The sequence below is a fragment of the Solanum tuberosum genome, unplaced genomic scaffold (genome assembly GCF_000226075.1).
Source record: "Solanum tuberosum cultivar DM 1-3 516 R44 unplaced genomic scaffold, SolTub_3.0 scf00198, whole genome shotgun sequence".
Lineage (NCBI taxonomy): Eukaryota > Viridiplantae > Streptophyta > Magnoliopsida > Solanales > Solanaceae > Solanum > Solanum tuberosum.
Window position 1 is genome coordinate 24,687 of NW_006239121.1, and position 16,881 is coordinate 41,567.

At 34.8% G+C, this 16,881-nt stretch overlaps 2 protein-coding genes and 1 pseudogene across 2 annotated transcripts; all 3 read left to right on the top strand.

Moving 5' to 3' along the window:
- The first annotated feature begins 287 nt into the window (after positions 1 to 287).
- On the top strand, positions 288 to 7,718 carry LOC102595575 (ATP-dependent 6-phosphofructokinase 6). Its single transcript, XM_006355234.2, has 14 exons — positions 288 to 603; positions 1,800 to 1,846; positions 1,951 to 1,990; positions 2,728 to 2,790; positions 2,905 to 3,042; positions 3,122 to 3,280; positions 3,711 to 3,764; positions 4,273 to 4,341; positions 4,599 to 4,728; positions 5,179 to 5,447; positions 6,222 to 6,270; positions 6,352 to 6,506; positions 7,272 to 7,425; positions 7,546 to 7,718. Exons 1-14 carry the CDS (start codon positions 502 to 504, stop codon positions 7,596 to 7,598), a joined length of 1,482 nt encoding a protein of 493 aa, XP_006355296.1. The 5' UTR covers positions 288 to 501; the 3' UTR covers positions 7,599 to 7,718.
- Positions 7,719 to 9,193: 1,475 nt separating this feature from the next.
- On the top strand, positions 9,194 to 12,071 carry LOC107062080 (receptor-like protein 12; annotated as a pseudogene).
- A 1,072-nt stretch (positions 12,072 to 13,143) lies between these two features.
- On the top strand, positions 13,144 to 15,433 carry LOC102595914 (exocyst complex component EXO70B1). The gene has a single exon (XM_006355235.2). The coding sequence runs from the start codon at positions 13,347 to 13,349 to the stop codon at positions 15,228 to 15,230; it is 1,884 nt and encodes a 627-aa protein (XP_006355297.1). The 5' UTR covers positions 13,144 to 13,346; the 3' UTR covers positions 15,231 to 15,433.
- Positions 15,434 to 16,881: the final 1,448 nt, after the last annotated feature.

The window sequence follows — 16,881 nt, forward strand, 5'->3', positions numbered from 1 at the left end:
AAATTTTATACATATTACGAAACTATATAAAGAGTATTATAAGTCATAATAATTGTCAATTTAAAATATTTAAAAAATATATGAAAAAATTATAGTAAAAAATAAATTTATTTAAATTTCGATATCCGAAATGTGCCACGAAACGCGCAGATGACAGTAGTAGCAGAATTATAGTCGTTTGAAGACACCATACAGTTATTTCCAATACCATCGGCGTAGCTTTCTGGTTTTCTCCTTCTCATTTCAACATTTTTTATTCTGATTCTGACTCGCTCTTCTTCTTTATTTTTAACATCTTCTCTTCTTATATACCTTCTTTTTCGCATTTACAACTAACTATCCATTTTTTTTCCCATTTCAAGAATCAAAAAGGAAAAAAAACCAATCTTTTTCTTCTGGGTTGATCGCAATTGCTGTAAAAATACAATCTTTCTACTATTTTTAGACACCCTTTTGAGTTACCATTGAAGTAGTGTTATTGTTTTTTTAATTTTTGGGAAGATGGGTACAAAGAGTAAATATCAAATGAAGGTGGTGAATGGAGATTTTGGCTACGTACTTGAAGATGTGCCTCACTTGACTGATTACATCCCTAATCTTCCTGTACTCCTTCTTACTCTCTAAATCTATCGTATATGTGCCTTTTCTGTTGTTATGTGTATGTATTTCAATGGCTTGTTATGAAAAGAATGAATCTTTATTTAGCTTTAGAGATGTTGAGTGAACATGCATAAACTTTTGTTGTATTCTAGTGAGTTCTTGGAAAAATTGATGTAGGGACTTGTCCTAAAGGTTCTAAGATTCAATTGGGGTTGAAGATAAGTGCAAACCAGGTATTGTTTTAGTAGTTTATTGGAAGATCTAACATTGTTTAGATAATTTGCGCGTTCTTAATTGAATATAAAGGGGTGGACATACTGAGCAATTTTTCTAATGAAATTCCATATTTGTTTATATATTTTGATTGAGATTGGACTTAGGAGAGGGAGAGAGACATTGCCACATTGGGAAACAGGCATCAGCTGTGTTGCTATGTGCTAATGAGTTCCACAATAACACTTAATGATTCATGAATGAAGGATGTTAACTCTAGCTCATGCAGAGTAGTAACTTAATGCCTTAGTTATCATGCTTTGTGATACACTAACTTCATGCACTTTTAGATGGTATTTTTAATTTATTTTATTTGAGACTTTACGATGAACTTCTCGTGTTTTACATTTAGGAGGACATTGAGATATCAGATGGCCAAAACTGTGATTTTCTCACATTCTCATTTAGTTGAAAAAACTTGAGCGAAGTTAACTTTTATGTCTTTCAGATCAAACAAGCAATGCATTTTCGTCTTTTCCTCCTGAAGAGTTTCTTATACGTACTCTTTCTCTTCATGGTCGAGGGGCATACTTTCTCTTACAGAAGAGTTTTATAAATGCGCATTGTTTTCATCCTGGCTGTACCCTTTTCTAGGAAGCAACAACTTTTAAAATGTTATTACTAATCTTTGTTTGTTTTCTCTCTCTGAAGTTGATTCTAATTCGAAATCTCTATTCTTACTACCACTCTCATTTGGTTTCGTTCATACTTTTTGGTTGGAGAAATTCACTTCTACTTTTTGCAAGAGTTGTCTTCACTTTTTCAGTCAGAAAATAAAAATTGTATCTGTCAGACACGAAACACTTTGATTTCACCTAGTTCAAATATGTATCTGTGTAATCCCCTCAACCATGTGTGTTTATTGCTCTATATGTTGATATATATACTAACTAGGTTTTATTCTTCATTTCATTGCTTGGTGACAGACTTATGATAACCCCTTGCGGTCTAATCCAGCATACTCAGTTGTGAAGTGAGTCCATTATTAACCTTTCTTTTTTTAATGCTATCAGGCCAATGTGGAAGTTTTTATGCAGTAGTTCCTTGACAAGTTATAGACTGTCTTTATGATTTCAGGCAGTACTTTGTTGACATGGATGATACAGTTCCTCAAAAGGTGCAATCTTCTTTCTAACATGTTCTGCCCGTATTCTTTCATAGAGAATGTCTGTACTTCTTTCTTACTAACAGATAGCTACATTGGTCTGTGATAGTTGAGTTAGTGATTCTGCAAAGTGGGATGTTTGTCATATAATTGAAGTACAACTATAACTATCTGGAAAGCAAGAGGACCATTATTATCTGATGTGGGTTTTGGAGAAACAATAGATCCAAAATGATATCGAATTACCACTTCTCGAGAAATTCTTTGGCCACTTTTATATCACTCCACTGCTATAAATGATGCATCAGAAAACGTACTCTATGTGAGCATATACTATAGTGGGTTCCTTAAAGGATCAAAAGGCTGAAGTAAATGTGAACAGAGTAAGAACTAATTGCACTTATTGTAGAGGCTAATGAAAAGGAAGACATGGCTAACTCTTCAGAGTGTTTACAGAATCTCCAAACTGAACTTTGCATTCTGAACCATTTCTTCAGTCTTGCAGTAGTTTCCAATCTACTTTGCCATTGGAGTGAAAGGGCAAAAGAAATTTGTAGAATTTTTTTCTGAGTTGGTTTTCTGGGACAAAATTATTCAGCAAGCCCTCTATTTTACTTTCAAATTCCTTGTCAGTTTCTCTTTTCTTTTGCCTATAATGAAAAAAAAATTGTCCGAGAGAGCTCCTTTGTTCACCAATCCATCCTCTTTCATTGTGATAATAGTTATGAAATTGTTTGATCACTTTGTAGATTGTTGTTCATAAGGACAGTCAGCGAGGAGTACATTTTCGGCGTGCTGGTCCCCGTCAGAAGGTATGCCTACTTTTTTCAAGGATGGCAATATGCAATTTGTTTCCATTTACCAGTATAGCTATAAGCTATTGATATGAAATCTTTCACTCAGAAGAAAGCTTCAATATTTCTCAGGTTTATTTCAATTCAGATGATGTTCGTGCTTGTATTGTTACATGTGGTGGTTTGTGCCCTGGGCTAAACACAGTGATCAGAGAAATTGTACATAGTCTTGACTATATGTATGGTGTAGATAAAGTCCTTGGAATAGAAGTGAGTTGGCTGATGTTCAACTCTTTTATTCTTGCTAAGCTCTTGTCAGGCAGTTAACAGTACATTTTCTCCTTCATAGGGAGGCTACAGAGGTTTCTATGCAAAAAACACTATCAATTTGACTCCAAAGCTTGTAAATGATATTCATAAACGTGGTGGTACAATCCTTGGAACGTCACGAGGAGGCCACGATACCAAAAAGATAGTTGACAGCATACAGGACCATGGAATAAACCAGGTACCCCAACTATGAAGATTGTCTAAATACGTCCACTGCTGAATCTTAGAGGACCTTTTCTTATTTTGGTCTCTTTTCTCTCTTTGGGATGGATTTCCTAATTGCTATAAAGCAGCTTGTTTAGGAAGAAATTAGTATCTTGGTCATAAGAAAGAGCTATGTATAATTGTCGAAAGTGGTATGTTGGTCATAAGAAAGAGCCATGTATAATTGAAGAAAGTGGTATAATGGTGACTAGTATCTTCTTAATATAAAAAGAAGTTTGAGTAGCATAATGTTACAACAACATAATGACTTCTAGAAATTTTCATTGTTCTATTTTTGCAATTTGCTTGTCAACTTTGTCGTGGGCATCTTTGATTTCATCGCAAAAAAAATATTTTCTGCTCAAAAGCTTCCACTTGGTATAATGATTTTCTTATTGATTCAGGTCTATATAATTGGTGGTGATGGGACTCTAAAAGGAGCAGATATCATTTATGAGGTATGTTAGATTCTGCAAATTAAGAGACCAGGTAGATAGTTTCAACTAGTGCAATTTGGTTTACATATTTTACTGAAAGTTTAACGATCCATTCTTTATAATTAGTCTGCTGATCGGATTCTCTATCACTCTACAAAGGTCAAACCAAATATCTTGTTCCAAGCCTGACATACTATGTCAACATCATCTGCATTCAGCTTCATCATCTGCACACAGATTCGATATGTTTGAATGTACCTTACTAACTAGTTCTGGCTAGCTCTTGTCAGTATGTTATAGTAGTTTCCACGGACTTGCTAGTCTCTTACATGATAAACGTTTCTTTTGAATGTGGTAGATGCATATTTAGTTTCACTGCAATGGTTAATGGAACACCCTACTGTTATATGCATTACTTGATATTTTGTGTTCTGATGGTCCTTGATGGTATCAATTCTTCACTTGGTAAAAGAGAAATTCTGATCATCTTTGCAAGCACTCTTAGAATATTCCTACTCCCTTTTTGCAGGAAATTAGGCGGCGTGGTCTCAAAGTTGTTGTTGCTGGGATACCCAAGACAATTGACAATGATATTCCAGTATTTCTCATTTCTTCATGATATTATTTATTACATTTTGGTCTGGTACGATAAACATTTAGCAGCCTTAGGAAGTAATCTGAAGTTTCTTTCAAAGTGCAAAGCATAAGTTTACTACTCAATATTAGAAGTACAGTGTAATGTCTCAAAATCTCATTTTGGTAGTTTCCCGTCTCATTTGACTTAAGCAACTAGTAGCTAATAGTGTTCTTCAGTTTGAACTGCTGTATGTAAAAACAAGTTTGTTCTGTTATCAGATCATTGACAAGTCATTTGGCTTTGATACTGCTGTAGAGGAGGCTCAACGTGCCATCAATGCAGCGCATGTTGAAGCTCAAAGTGCTGAGAACGGTATCGGTGTGGTGAAGCTAATGGGTCGCTATAGTGGTAACATGCTTTTACAAAGTTTTTATGCATGGCAAATAGCCTAGTATATAATTTTTTTAATATCAAGTTTTTATAAAGACTGTTTTATGTCCATCTCCACTACAAATCTTATCTGTCACTTCATTGTTGGTTGTTTGCTGTTAAGTAATAAGCTCTTCTCTGCATAGTTAGCTGCAAAACTCGTCACTAGATAGTCTATAGCTGTTATTGATAAAACATAGCTAAAGTGAGTTTCTATGAGACAGCAAAATGTTTTTTTTTTTCAAGTCATATTCTTAATGCTTAACTAAAGTGAGTTTTTAAGAGACAGCAAAATGCTTCTCTTTTTTCAAGTATTCTTAATGCTTAACTGCCTAAACGTGTCCATGCTTCCATAATCTATAGATTATTGTACTTTCCAACAAACAACAAAATCTTGATTTTAATTCAATTTGATGGAATTGGGTGCAGGATTCATTGCAATGTATGCCACTTTAGCAAGCAGAGATGTTGACTGCTGTTTGATTCCAGAGTCACCCTTCTTTCTTGACGGAAGTGGTGGTATCTTCGAATTTGTTAAGAAAAGGCTTAGAGAGGAAGGACACATGGTTATTGTGATAGCCGAAGGGGCTGGGCAGGAACTTCTTGCAGCAGAGAATTCCAATGCTGGAAGTGAACAAGATGCTTCAGGAAACAAGCTTCTCCAAGATGTTGGTTTGTGGATATCCCATAAAATCAGGGTAAGGTAGTTCAATAGACAGAGTTGTTCTATTCTTACAGTTTATACATAATGCAGAATTGATCGATGTTTGCTTTCTCTCCCTCTATGTAAGTGATTAAGTGTGTTCATCTCTACTTGAATATGTGGGTTTGTGGAAATGTGAGAGAACTAATATCATCTGTGTTGGAGAATTAGATGTACTAAAGTTCATACCAAATGTACCTGTTGGCCAACTCAGCATTGAGGCATGTTTTAATACAAAGGGAGTAATAATTTAGGTAGGTAAAGAGAACAATGGATAGTTAAAGTATGAAACTCGCGAAAAAGTGATAGTTTAGGTGTGTTTTTTACCAATAACTCTTTGAATAACTTAAGAAATATTTGGTGAGGCATTATAGTTCTATATTTATATATTTTGTTATATTTATTTTGAATGCATTGTTGTTTATCCATCACCTCGAGGAATGATATGTAATAAATTTTGTACAAAGACCGGACTCCTAAATTTTCCTATAAAAACTGTACTAATGTACTATCATCTAACAGAGATGATCAACATGGAATTTGTTGAACTTCTTACTGAAAGCACCCTGAAGCAATACACAGAAGTTGTCTTGGATTGTTGTGTTTATCCTCTGTAAAGATTGCTATGATCCAAAAACATGGAAATGGTTCTTGGCCTACTTTTCTTTTCATATTTTCTTGCAATCTATGGGAAAACCATGATTGAGGTTATTAAATAAGGAAGAATTATGTATTAGCGTTGTACTCACCATTTCTTTACTTCTTGCAGGATCATTTTGAAAAAAAGCTTAAGATGCCCATTACTCTTAAATATATAGGTAGGAAAATTTCAACCATCTGAATAGCTGATATTTTTGGAAAACTTATGGAGCTAATCAGCAATTCATATTTTCATGCAGATCCAACTTACATGATTCGTGCTGTTCCAAGTAATGCATCTGACAATGTATATTGCACGATTCTTGCTCAAAGTTGTGTTCATGGAGCTATGGCAGGGTACACAGGCTTCACCTCAGGGATTGTCAATGGTCGCCAAACATATCTTCCCTTCAATGTAAGTATCCACATTTGGTTGCTGATCTTTCTAGTCGTATCTCCGTTGTTTTCTTATTAACCTCGAGTTATCAACTACTTCCATCACTGTGCCAATTGGAATCTCACTGGGACTTGGCTGCGAATCATCATACCATAGGCATAAATCTTAGTTCCTAGCTGCTTTAAATTGAGCAGCTTCAGGTCCAATACCTGGTTTTGAGGTTTCCCTTGGGAATGCAACTCATGTTCTTAAAGATTGCTGTCCTTTTTTATGGTCACTCCTTCAACACTCACACCATGCATTTAGATTCTATCTATCCAGTTTTTCTTGAATTTCACAACGTCAGGGGAGATTGTTTGCTGCCTTTCAGTAAGTATGTTAAACAGTCAGGATGTTTTGCTCTACCATTCAGTTAGAAGCAGTTACACCTTAGGAAAAACATATGCTGTTTTCTCTAAGATTGTTATCAACAACCCGTTGTTCTGTACTCGGGGTTATGGTGCTGACCTTTCTAATATGACATTAAACATGTCATTATTCTAATTTCATGGCATAACTGAAATCAGCAACAGTTTTGTGCATTGTATGTAAAAGCTCGATTAGGATAATTTTCACCACTGTGACTTGGTGAACCAAAAGCCATTCAATCAATTATGTCGCCGGTTTGACCTTGTCAAAACATATGTTGTTGGTTTTATCTTGATTCAACTTTCATAGCCATTTAACTCCTATTACTAAGGACACACCATTTTCACAAGTTGAATAAGCGTCTTTGCTATGCAGCGCATTACTGAGAAGCAAAATAATGTGGTCATAACAGACAGGATGTGGGCACGGCTTCTTGCTTCAACCAATCAGCCTAGTTTCTTGAGCACAAAGCGGCAGCACTCACAAAGTCAGTTGTTAGATGGAGATGACAATGAAAGTGAGATTACAGGTAAACAAAACACTAGCACAGCATGAAACAAAACACTGAAGTTAGTAATTTTTTTTCACCAGCAGTTGCACTTTCTGCTACCTTTGCCTACCATAATGTCAGATTAATCGGGTCCTGTAGGAACTTATTTGAAGGTGTTGGATCTGTTACCGTGCCTCAGCTGTGGGCAGTAACAGATGTATATTGAAGGTTTTGTTGTATCTAGTGAAGTTGTGCCAAAGCTTTGTTGTATTTGATTCATAATTATGAACCATATTTAATTTATTTCTATGTTGCTCCACAATTTTTGGTTATCATCTGTTAATCAATTTCTCCCTCAATATGGCCATATTTATTCCTTCTCCTAATCATCCACTCCTCTCTATTTTATTTCTTGCTTTACCATTCTTCAACTTGCCAAATTGCATAGGTAAAAAAAATAAATGATTTAACGAATGGGGGGACTAAAATTATGAAAATCAAATTACATAGCATTAATAATATTAATTTTTTTAATTAAAAAATATATCAAAAATTTTAAAATCGAACTACATGATATAAAATTGAAATGTTCATGTTTATTTAATACGAAGTGAACGGAAAAAAAAAAAGAGAAAGAGAAATTCAGTTTAGAATGAAACCACTTTTTACTCTAAGATTTCATCAATCTCCGGTGACTTAACAACGAGACATGAAAAGAAATTCTGCACGGGGTCTTTTTCACTTTTAGTAGTTTTATAGAAAAAAATAGAATTTACTTATTAACTTTAAATTAAATTTTATTTAAAATTTTAATGAAAAGAAATAAAAAATCAAAGGGTATTTGCTTGGAGTCTTATATATATAAGGTGTAATTTTCCGACAAAGGGTATTTCACTTGGATTCTTGGACATCTTGAGCATAGTATAGCTCCGCCTTTATTATGCAAAATCAAAACCAGACAAACAAACTAAAATTGAAGGAGTAACATTTTGTGTATGTTATGTTGTTCAGTTGTATTAGGCAGAACAATAACACTCATTTTGTAACGTATCACACACGAGAAAACATGTATTTACTTGTATTAAATAAATTTTAAATTTTAAATTTAGTAAGAATCGTATGGGTTGAGTTATGATCTTTTTAGCTCATTTCAGCAATCCGCTTTAATCCAAGTTATATTTTGAATGGATTAATACCCTGTTTATTTGAACATTCTCAAATTCAGCCTAGCTCACTCGTTTGACACCCCTAATTGCACCTATTCTTTGCTACTAGTATCTAATTTCATTGAAAGAAACTTTTTCTATGGTTGTTAAATATGTATGGCTATAATATAGACACATAATATATCATAACGAGTAGGCAACATTCTTTTTTTATTTTAGAAAAGATAAACGCGTATACTTTTTGAAAAGGTATATTGTATCACTAATAGTAAACTTTTGTCGAAATTGACTTAGGTCAACAACATTAATGCATTATTATATATATGCATAATACATAAACATGTCCTAATTTAATATCACAAGTAGACGCTTAACCTTGTATAAAATTGAACAAAGACACATTTGTCCTATGTGGCGTTCTACGTGGAAATTTTGTGTCCTATCTGTATTATGTCACATAGGATGCGTGTGTTTACTTGTTCAATTTTATACAAGTTTAAGTGTCTACTTGAGCACACCCAATGTTGGAAGACATAAATATCAGCTAAAACCAAGTTAAAAGGCATATTTATGTATTACGCCTTATATATATATATATATATATAAAACAACTTCCTAGCTTAGCTAGTTAGATATATGTAATGGAGTACCAACAATTGATAATATGTTTCTGCTTCTATTCACTTTTTATATTTCTTTTCCAGCAATCTCAGCTTACATATGCAGGGCAACAACTCTGTGCCCGCAATGAAGCTTTTTATTTGCTTGAATTTAAGCAAAGCCTCACAGTTGATCAAACTGTTCCTCACTATGGCTGTGATAGCCATGCATATTCCAAGACTTTGTCCTGGAATATTGTTGCCAATGGGATGGTGTTACTTGCAATGGATTTACGGGTGATGTCATAGGACTCGATCTTTCTTAGTGGAACAATCAATGTTAACAATAGCCTCACAAAACTTGATCATCTACACCTTGCTTTCAACGAGTTCGATGACTTTCCTCTTGGAAATAGTATTAGTGAACTCAGTAGTTTGACACATCTCAATCTTTCACATACTGGATTTAATAAAGGGGAGATGATCATGATCCAACTTGTCTAAGTTGGTTTCACTTGACCTCTCCAGGTATTTCAGTAATCTCCAAGTTGATCAAACAACCTTCACAAGCAACCTCACTGCAATTAGAGTGTTGACACTTTCACGTAACAACTTAACTGGTAATGTTCCCTCAACTATCTCAAAACTAAACAAACTCGTTGAATTAGATCTCTCTTACAACCATTTTCGAGGCTCGATTCCAGAATCCTTTGGTAATCTCACTAGAATTACAAGTTTGGATCTTTCAAAGAACAGCTTCACCGGAAATGTTCCCTCAACTATCAGAAAGCTGAACAAACTTCACTCCTTATCTCTCTCTTCCAATAATTTTGAAGGCTCGATTCCAGACATATTCTCCAACTTTTCAGAGCTATCTTTCTTAACTTTTGATACTAACAATTTCACTGGCCCATTCCCCTATTCAATCGCAACCTTGACACGCCTTGAAAGTTTAGAGTTGCAAAACAATTCACTAACTAGTCCACTTCCCTCGAATATAACCGGACTTCAAGAGCTACAATTACTTGATTTGTCCTTCAATTATTTCACTGAAGCAACACCCCCTTGGTTATTCCAATTTTCATCTTTGTTCTATTTATATCTTCCAGACAATCAATTTACTGGAAAATTGCCATATGAGTTCAATAGAAGTTCCTCGGAATACTTTAGGATTGATCTTTCGTACAACAATTTGTATGGAGAAATCCCTGATTGGTTGTTATCCATGAGCATTGGTCGTCTCGATCTCTCTCATAACTTCTTCACAGGCTTTGAAAAACAAGTGTGGCGCTCAGAGGACTTGTCCTACCTTAATTTGGAGAACAATTTTCTTCAAGGGCCTTTGCATCAATCCATTTGTGACTTGATTAAACTTCAAGTCCTCATTTTGGCTCAGAACAATTTCAATGGTTCAATTCCAGGATGTTTGGGTAATTCCAGTAGCCGCATTTCTATTTTAGACTTGCGAATGAACAATTTTTATGGAGTGATACCAAGATTCTTACCTACAGAGTTACAATATCTTGGTTTATATGGCAATCAGTTGACGGGACAAGTCCCACGATCCTTGGTTAACTGTACAAGCTTGGTAGCTCTTGATTTGGGGAATAACAAGTTATATGACACGTTCCCCGTTTGGCTGGACAAACTTCCAAACCTACAAGTTCTGATTCTTAAATCAAATCTCTTTTATGGTCCAATTGGTGATTTAGAGTCCGAGTTTCCATTTCCTGAGTTGCAGATCTTTGACCTTTCCTTCAATGAGTTCACTGGAACTTTGCCATCTAATCTTTTCAAGAGTTTTAAAGGTATGATGGATGAAGAAAAAACAGGAAGTACAAGCACTCACACGGATTACGTTTACAATATTAGTTTGGTGATAAAAGGTAATGAGTATGATATGAGCATCACGTCAATTAACGAGTGTTGATTTATCAAGCAACAGGTTTGAAGGAGATATTCCAAATTCCATTGGAAGTCTGAGCTCACTTGTGTTACTCAACCTGTCTCACAACAGCTTTCATGGTCCTATTCCTGCAGAAATTGCAAAGTTGCAGGCACTCGAAGCATTAGATCTCTCATGGAACAAACTCATTGGAGAAATTCCAGGTCAATTGTCGAGTTTGACATTTCTTGAGGTCTTAAACCTTTCCTACAATCATCTGGCTGGGCACATTCCTATTGGGAAACAATTCAATACATTTCCAAACGATTCGTATTGTGGAAATCCTGATTTATGTGGATTTCCATTATCAAAGGAATGTGGAAACAATAATGTGACAGCAGATGATTCACCACTTGAACAGGATGATGATGATTCATTTTTTGCGAGAGGATTTACATGGGAAGCTGTGGTAATAGGGTATGGTTGTGGTATGACATTTGGATTGTTGATGGGAGGTCTCATGTTCCTACTGGAAAAACCAAAATGGTATGTGAACTTTGTTGAAGATATTGCTCAACAAATTGCTGCTAAAAAGCGAAGAAGGCAAAAGAAGAGACGTCAAAGACGTGGTCTAAGAATGAACTAGCAATATATCAGGTATGTGTTAAAAACTTTTTTTTTTGAATCAGGAACATCAATTGTTTTTTTATTTTCGAAAATATTCAAAATCTGAATTTGTTTGTGCAGAGGTTGCTGGAGAGTTGAACAAATTTATTAGCAATGGATGCATCTGTTACAGTTGATTTCTATAGTTTTGTGGCAAATAATATATAAGCTTTAGATGTAGCAACATCTGCACTCTGTTTGGATTGTTGTTTCATAATGTATTGTATTGTACGGCTAGTTCCATAACTATTATCTATCTCACTTTATTTGGGACAATTTTATTCTAGTTCTAGAAAGAAAGCTAAACCATACCAACAAATTCAAATTAAGCTACACAAAAAGGAAAAGCCAAAAATACCAGATGAGAATATATCCTTGGACATGTAAAAGATAAAAATTTACAATAAAAATGCAATCAACAATTAACAAGAGCAAAATGAGAAATTTCAAAAATATATACTCCATAAAAATTCCTTCAAAATAAAGTAGTGCTAAAACTTTACCTTGAATATAGAAGAATGTTAAGGCTCCATTTCAAATTAATTGAATTGTTGAGGTGTTTCACACCCTTTAAGAAAAGAAGATTAAGACATGAATTAGGTATAACTTTCCATTTTTACCTTTATTAATTATTGTCAAATTTATGATTAAAATAACTAAACATTAATTAATAACTAATTCCAATACTAACTAATGAAGCGTAAAATTGGAAGAACATTTTAAAAGTAATATAGGAAATTGAAAAATTAAATTAATTTGAAAAATGAAAAATGTCTCAACAATTCAATTAATTTGAAATGGAGGGAGTATAAGACATGACCGATCAATAAAAAAAATAGGAATAATAGTCGTAATTAAGAGGGTGTTTGGATTGGATTAAAAGTTAGTAAAATCTACTTTTAAGTCAATTTTTGACTTTTGAAAGTGTTTGACAAATATAAAAAATAATTTAAAATAAGTCAAAAATGACTTAAAATAATTTAGGAAGTGTTTGACAAGGTAAAAAATAACTTAAAATAAGTTTAAAATTACTTAAAATAAGTCAAAAATAAAAAATAGGTCTCCTCAATTTTTTATTTTTTGACTTAAAAATCATTTCAATTTGAATTTTTTTTTTGACTTAAAAACTACTTTTTTAAATCAATCCAAACAGCTCTAAGTTATTCTAATTGTTTAGGATTTTCATAGTACATGAAATATAAATATTTGATTTTAAAATAAAAAGTTCTCAATTTTTTTTGTATTTTTATTATTGAAGAAATTTATGATTCTATATATATATATATATATATATATTAAATAGACCTCACAATACAATTAAAATTTAGATATGATATGATTTCATGTGAGAAAGATTAATAAAAAAGATTGTAGCATGTATTATCAATGAGCTGTGTGTCTTTAGATATTTAGTATCCAAACCAGGTGTCATTTGAGTAGTATCATTGAAAGATGTAACCTTGTTTAGATAATTTGCGCGTTCTCAATTTAATGTAAAGAGGTGGAGACATAATTGAGCAATTTATAGACTTTTCTGTGGGTCCCACTTCCTCAACCCATCTCAACTCTTATCCTTAAACATTTCTTCTTCTTCTTCTTCCCCACTTTCTCCATACACAAATTTGAGAAGCAAAAGTTGCATCCATGGCTGAAAATGGTGAAGAAAAACTCATAGCTGTAGCTCGTCATATCGCCAAAACACTTGGTCATACTGATACTATGACTGATGATATCCTTCAAATCTTTTCTAATTTTGATAATCGATTCCGTGAAAAACTTACTGATGATCAACCACTTGAACGAACCCTTAAATCTCTTCATCGTCAGATCTCTCGTCATCTCTCCGCTCAGCATCATATATGGTCTGATTCAGCTGAGTCTGCTGCCTTCCTTGATTCTGTTGACCAATTATTGGCCGTAATTCATGAATGGAATCCTATGGCAAATGACAAATCTGTTTCTGTTTCTCTTGATAAAGCTGATGATTTACTTCAACAAGCTATGTTTCGTTTACAAGAGGAGTTTACTACCCTCATGCAACGCGCTTCCGAGTCCGTGGATCTCACGCGCCACCAGAATGGTGGTAATAATTTGGGAGACTACTACGAATCTGAAGAGGAAGATGATGATGATGATGATGATGATAGTGGTGAGATTCCTATAGCACATCCTGTAACGGATTACGGGATCCTTATTGAAGCTTTACCGGCGGGAATCATTAGCGATCTACATGAGATTGCTAAGAGAATGGTAGCTGCTGGGTATGAGAAAGAGTGTTCACACGCGTATAGTGTATCTAGAAGAGAGTTTTTGGAAGAGAGTTTAAGTAGATTGGGGTTGCAGAAGCTGAGTATGGATCAAGTGCAGAAAATGCAGTGGAATGAGCTTGAAGATGAGATTGAGAAATGGGTTAAAGCGGTCAACGTTGCCTTACGGATTCTGTTCCCGAGTGAACGTCGACTTTGTGATCGGGTCTTCTTTGGATTCAATTCTGTTTCTGATCTATCTTTCATGGAAGTTTCTAGAGGTTCTACTATTCAACTTCTCAACTTTGCTGATGCTGTTGCGATCTCTAGTCGGGCACCGGAGAGACTTTTCAAGGTACTTGATGTTTATGAGGCGCTTAGGGATTTGATGCCTGAATTTGAATTGATGTTTTCGGATCAATATTGTGTGCTATTGAGGAATGAAGCATTGGCTATATGGAGAAGATTAGGTGAGGCTATTAGAGGGATATTTATGGAGTTGGAGAATTTGATTCGCCGTGACCCTGCTAAGACTCCAGTGCCTGGCGGCGGACTCCACCCAATTACTCGATACGTGATGAATTATATCCGGGCAGCTTGTCGATCCCGGATTACTCTTGAACAGGTTTTTGAGGAAATCGTTGTGCCATCTGCTAGTGCGGTTGATTACAGAGATGGGGATGATAGAGCACTTTCATCTTCTTCATTGGCTGTTCAAATGGCATGGATTATGGAGTTACTTGAGAGTAATCTGGAAGCAAAATCAAAGATTTACAAGGACTCTGCTTTGTTGGCTGTTTTTATGATGAATAATGAAAGATACATTGTTCAGAAAGTTAACGATAGTGAGTTGGGATTGCTTTTAGGTGATGATTGGATACGAAAACACGCAGCCAAAGTTAAGCAGTATCATGTAAGTTATCACCGAAGTTCGTGGAGTAAGGTTTCAGGAGTTTTGAAGATTGATAATAATGCTATGTCACCTACTGGAGCATCGAGGTCTTTGAAAGAAAAGCTCAAGTTATTCAATTCCTACTTTGAGGAGATATGTAAAACTCAATCCACTTGGATAATCTTTGATGAGCAACTGAAGGAAGAATTAAGGAATTCTGTAGCAAGGTCTTTGTCTCCAGCATATCACAACTTTATTGGGAGGTTGCAGAGTAATAATGATTCTGGCAGGCACGCAGAGAGGCATATCAAGTTTAGTGTGGAGGATCTTGAAGCTCGAATCTCTGAGTTGTTTCAAGGGAGCAGTGGATCGGGTGGTGGGAGGAAGTGAGAGCAAAGTCTGTAAGCAAGTGATTGCATCTCCTTGTACCATATATGTATGCTAGTTTAGCTGTTAGAAATTTTCTTGTGTCTTCATGTAATGCTGGTCATTAATCATTATGTCCTTTTCATGCCTCTAAATTGCCTCCTCTAATACTTACTGTACACACTAATGGTTAGTTTGTTTGAATGGCTATGTTTGTATTGCAAGAACTTTCTGGCTGGTAGTTACTTTTTTTTTTTTTTTCATTTTTATGGCAAGTAACTCGAAAACACAAGTCATAGGTGAATGTTCTTGATTCCTTATCACTTTTTGTGGGGATAAACAGGAGGTTAAGCTGTGTCTTTTTGAGAGGTAAAAATGAGCAAAAGAACAGTCAATAATCACTAAGTATATATTATGCAAACATGACTAAACCTTGTCACCAAACAATTCAAGACTGTTGTCCGCCCGAAAAATTGTCTTTTTCAGTATTCAGTAACTTCCTACCAACATTAAGCCCTGAACTTCCTCTACTTAGTTGTAGAGTAAAAGTAGCTGGTATTCATTATATGTTGAACAGTATAGGTTTAAGCTTTAAATACCAATAGGGTATAGTAAACTAGTATGCAAGAATGCAAAAGAACATACAGAAACTGGATAAGAGATCTTCACTTCATACCACTTATTGGAATTCAACCCTTGCAGTTCATGTAGTCTCGATCCTGACTGTAATGAAGGGTTTCCTTCATTAGCTCCTGTCCGACTTGCAAAACTTTTATATCCATCCTTTAACATTATGAATTTTAATTTTTTAAACATATTTACTCTATGCAATTATTTAAAGAGCAATTGCAGGTAACTTGGAAAAGGTATACAAATTCTACACTCTGCAACTGAAATCCTTATAGCCTATAGGTAACTATCCCTAATAAGCATAGATTTGTAACCTGCAAAGTATGCTAAGCTGATCCGACCAATTAAATTACATTGACAGGTCAAATTTATGTATTAAAGTTAAATCCAACAATAATTGCAAAACTTTCATGGGGATCTACAACAACAACAAACCCAGTGTGATCCCATAGGTGGGGTTTAAGGGTATACACAGATCTTACCCCTACATTGTGAAGGTAGAGAGACGATTTCCGATAGACCCTTGGTTGAACAAACATGACAAAGAAGCAGCAGTGACATGCTGCTACAACATCAAGAAAATAAGATATGGAGGCTAAAGAAAAGAATAGCAGGTAGTAATAGAAATCTAAAGATAAGGAAAAACCAGAAGAATAATGCTAAAAATTCCGAGAATGGGAAAGAAATACATCTGACTTACTACTAACCTTCTTCTCTAATCTTTGGCCTCCACACCCTACTATCAAGGTTCATGTCCTCGCCTCCTCAGTGAGCTGAAGTTGTGGCATATTCTGCCTAATTGCCTCAGCCCAGGGGCAGATCTAGGGGGTCACAAAGGATTCACCTGAACCCTCTCGGTAAAAAATTATACAGTATGTAAAGGTACCTTTTATATTTTTATGTGTATATATTGATTTTGAATTATCGAATCATGAGTTGTTTTAGGGGAACAGTGGATCGGATGGTGGGAAGAAGTGATAGCAAAGTCTGTAAGCAAGTGATTGCATCTCTTGTACCATATATGTATGCTAGTTTAGGTGTTAGA